General features: G+C 64.9%; 1 protein-coding gene across 1 annotated transcript in view; it reads right to left on the bottom strand.

The window, feature by feature from the left end:
- Window positions 1-229: 229 nt before the first annotated feature.
- The window catches only part of FAM167B (family with sequence similarity 167, member B), a 1,005-nt gene continuing 778 nt past the window's right edge, over window positions 230-456 (bottom strand). Inside the window, exon 2 of the mRNA XM_009879018.1 lies at window positions 230-454. Within this exon, the coding sequence (XP_009877320.1) occupies window positions 230-454 (225 nt within the window). The remainder of the gene's footprint in view (window positions 455-456) is intronic.

Genomic DNA, 456 nt, shown 5'->3' with positions numbered 1-456 from the left:
GGCACTGGGTGCACCCAAAAAACCCCATCCTGTGCCCGATGGGGATGGTGGCATTGCCCCTGGGGCAGGGCTGGCAGCACCTCGGGTGGCATTGCCTGCCCCAGGGGAGCTCAGCCCCTGCAGGAGCTCCACAGTCCCAGAGGAATCTCCAAGCCCTGCCAGGTCCAGATGCACCCATGGGTGCCCGCAAGGCTCCTGTCCGGCCTCAGTGCCGTGGGTCCTGCAGCGCTTAGCAGAGGGAGAACCGTCGGGAGTTGATGTTCATGCGGGTGACGCCGATGTGCTTGAGCGGCATGGAGAGCAGGAAGGCGGCCTTGGGTGGGATGTTGCAGAGCAGGTCTGAGTCTTCCTCGCAGCCCTCGAGGCCGAAGGTAGCATCGTCCAGCATCTCCTTGTGCTGGTGGCAAGCCTGCTCCACCTTCAGCCGGTACAGCTGCGCCCGCAGGCGCATCAGAC

This window comes from Apaloderma vittatum, unplaced genomic scaffold (assembly GCF_000703405.1).
Source record: "Apaloderma vittatum isolate BGI_N311 unplaced genomic scaffold, ASM70340v1 scaffold33880, whole genome shotgun sequence".
Classification (NCBI taxonomy): Eukaryota; Metazoa; Chordata; class Aves; order Trogoniformes; family Trogonidae; genus Apaloderma; species Apaloderma vittatum.
Note: the sequence above shows the minus strand (reverse complement) of the source record. Positions and strands in the feature narration are given on the sequence as shown.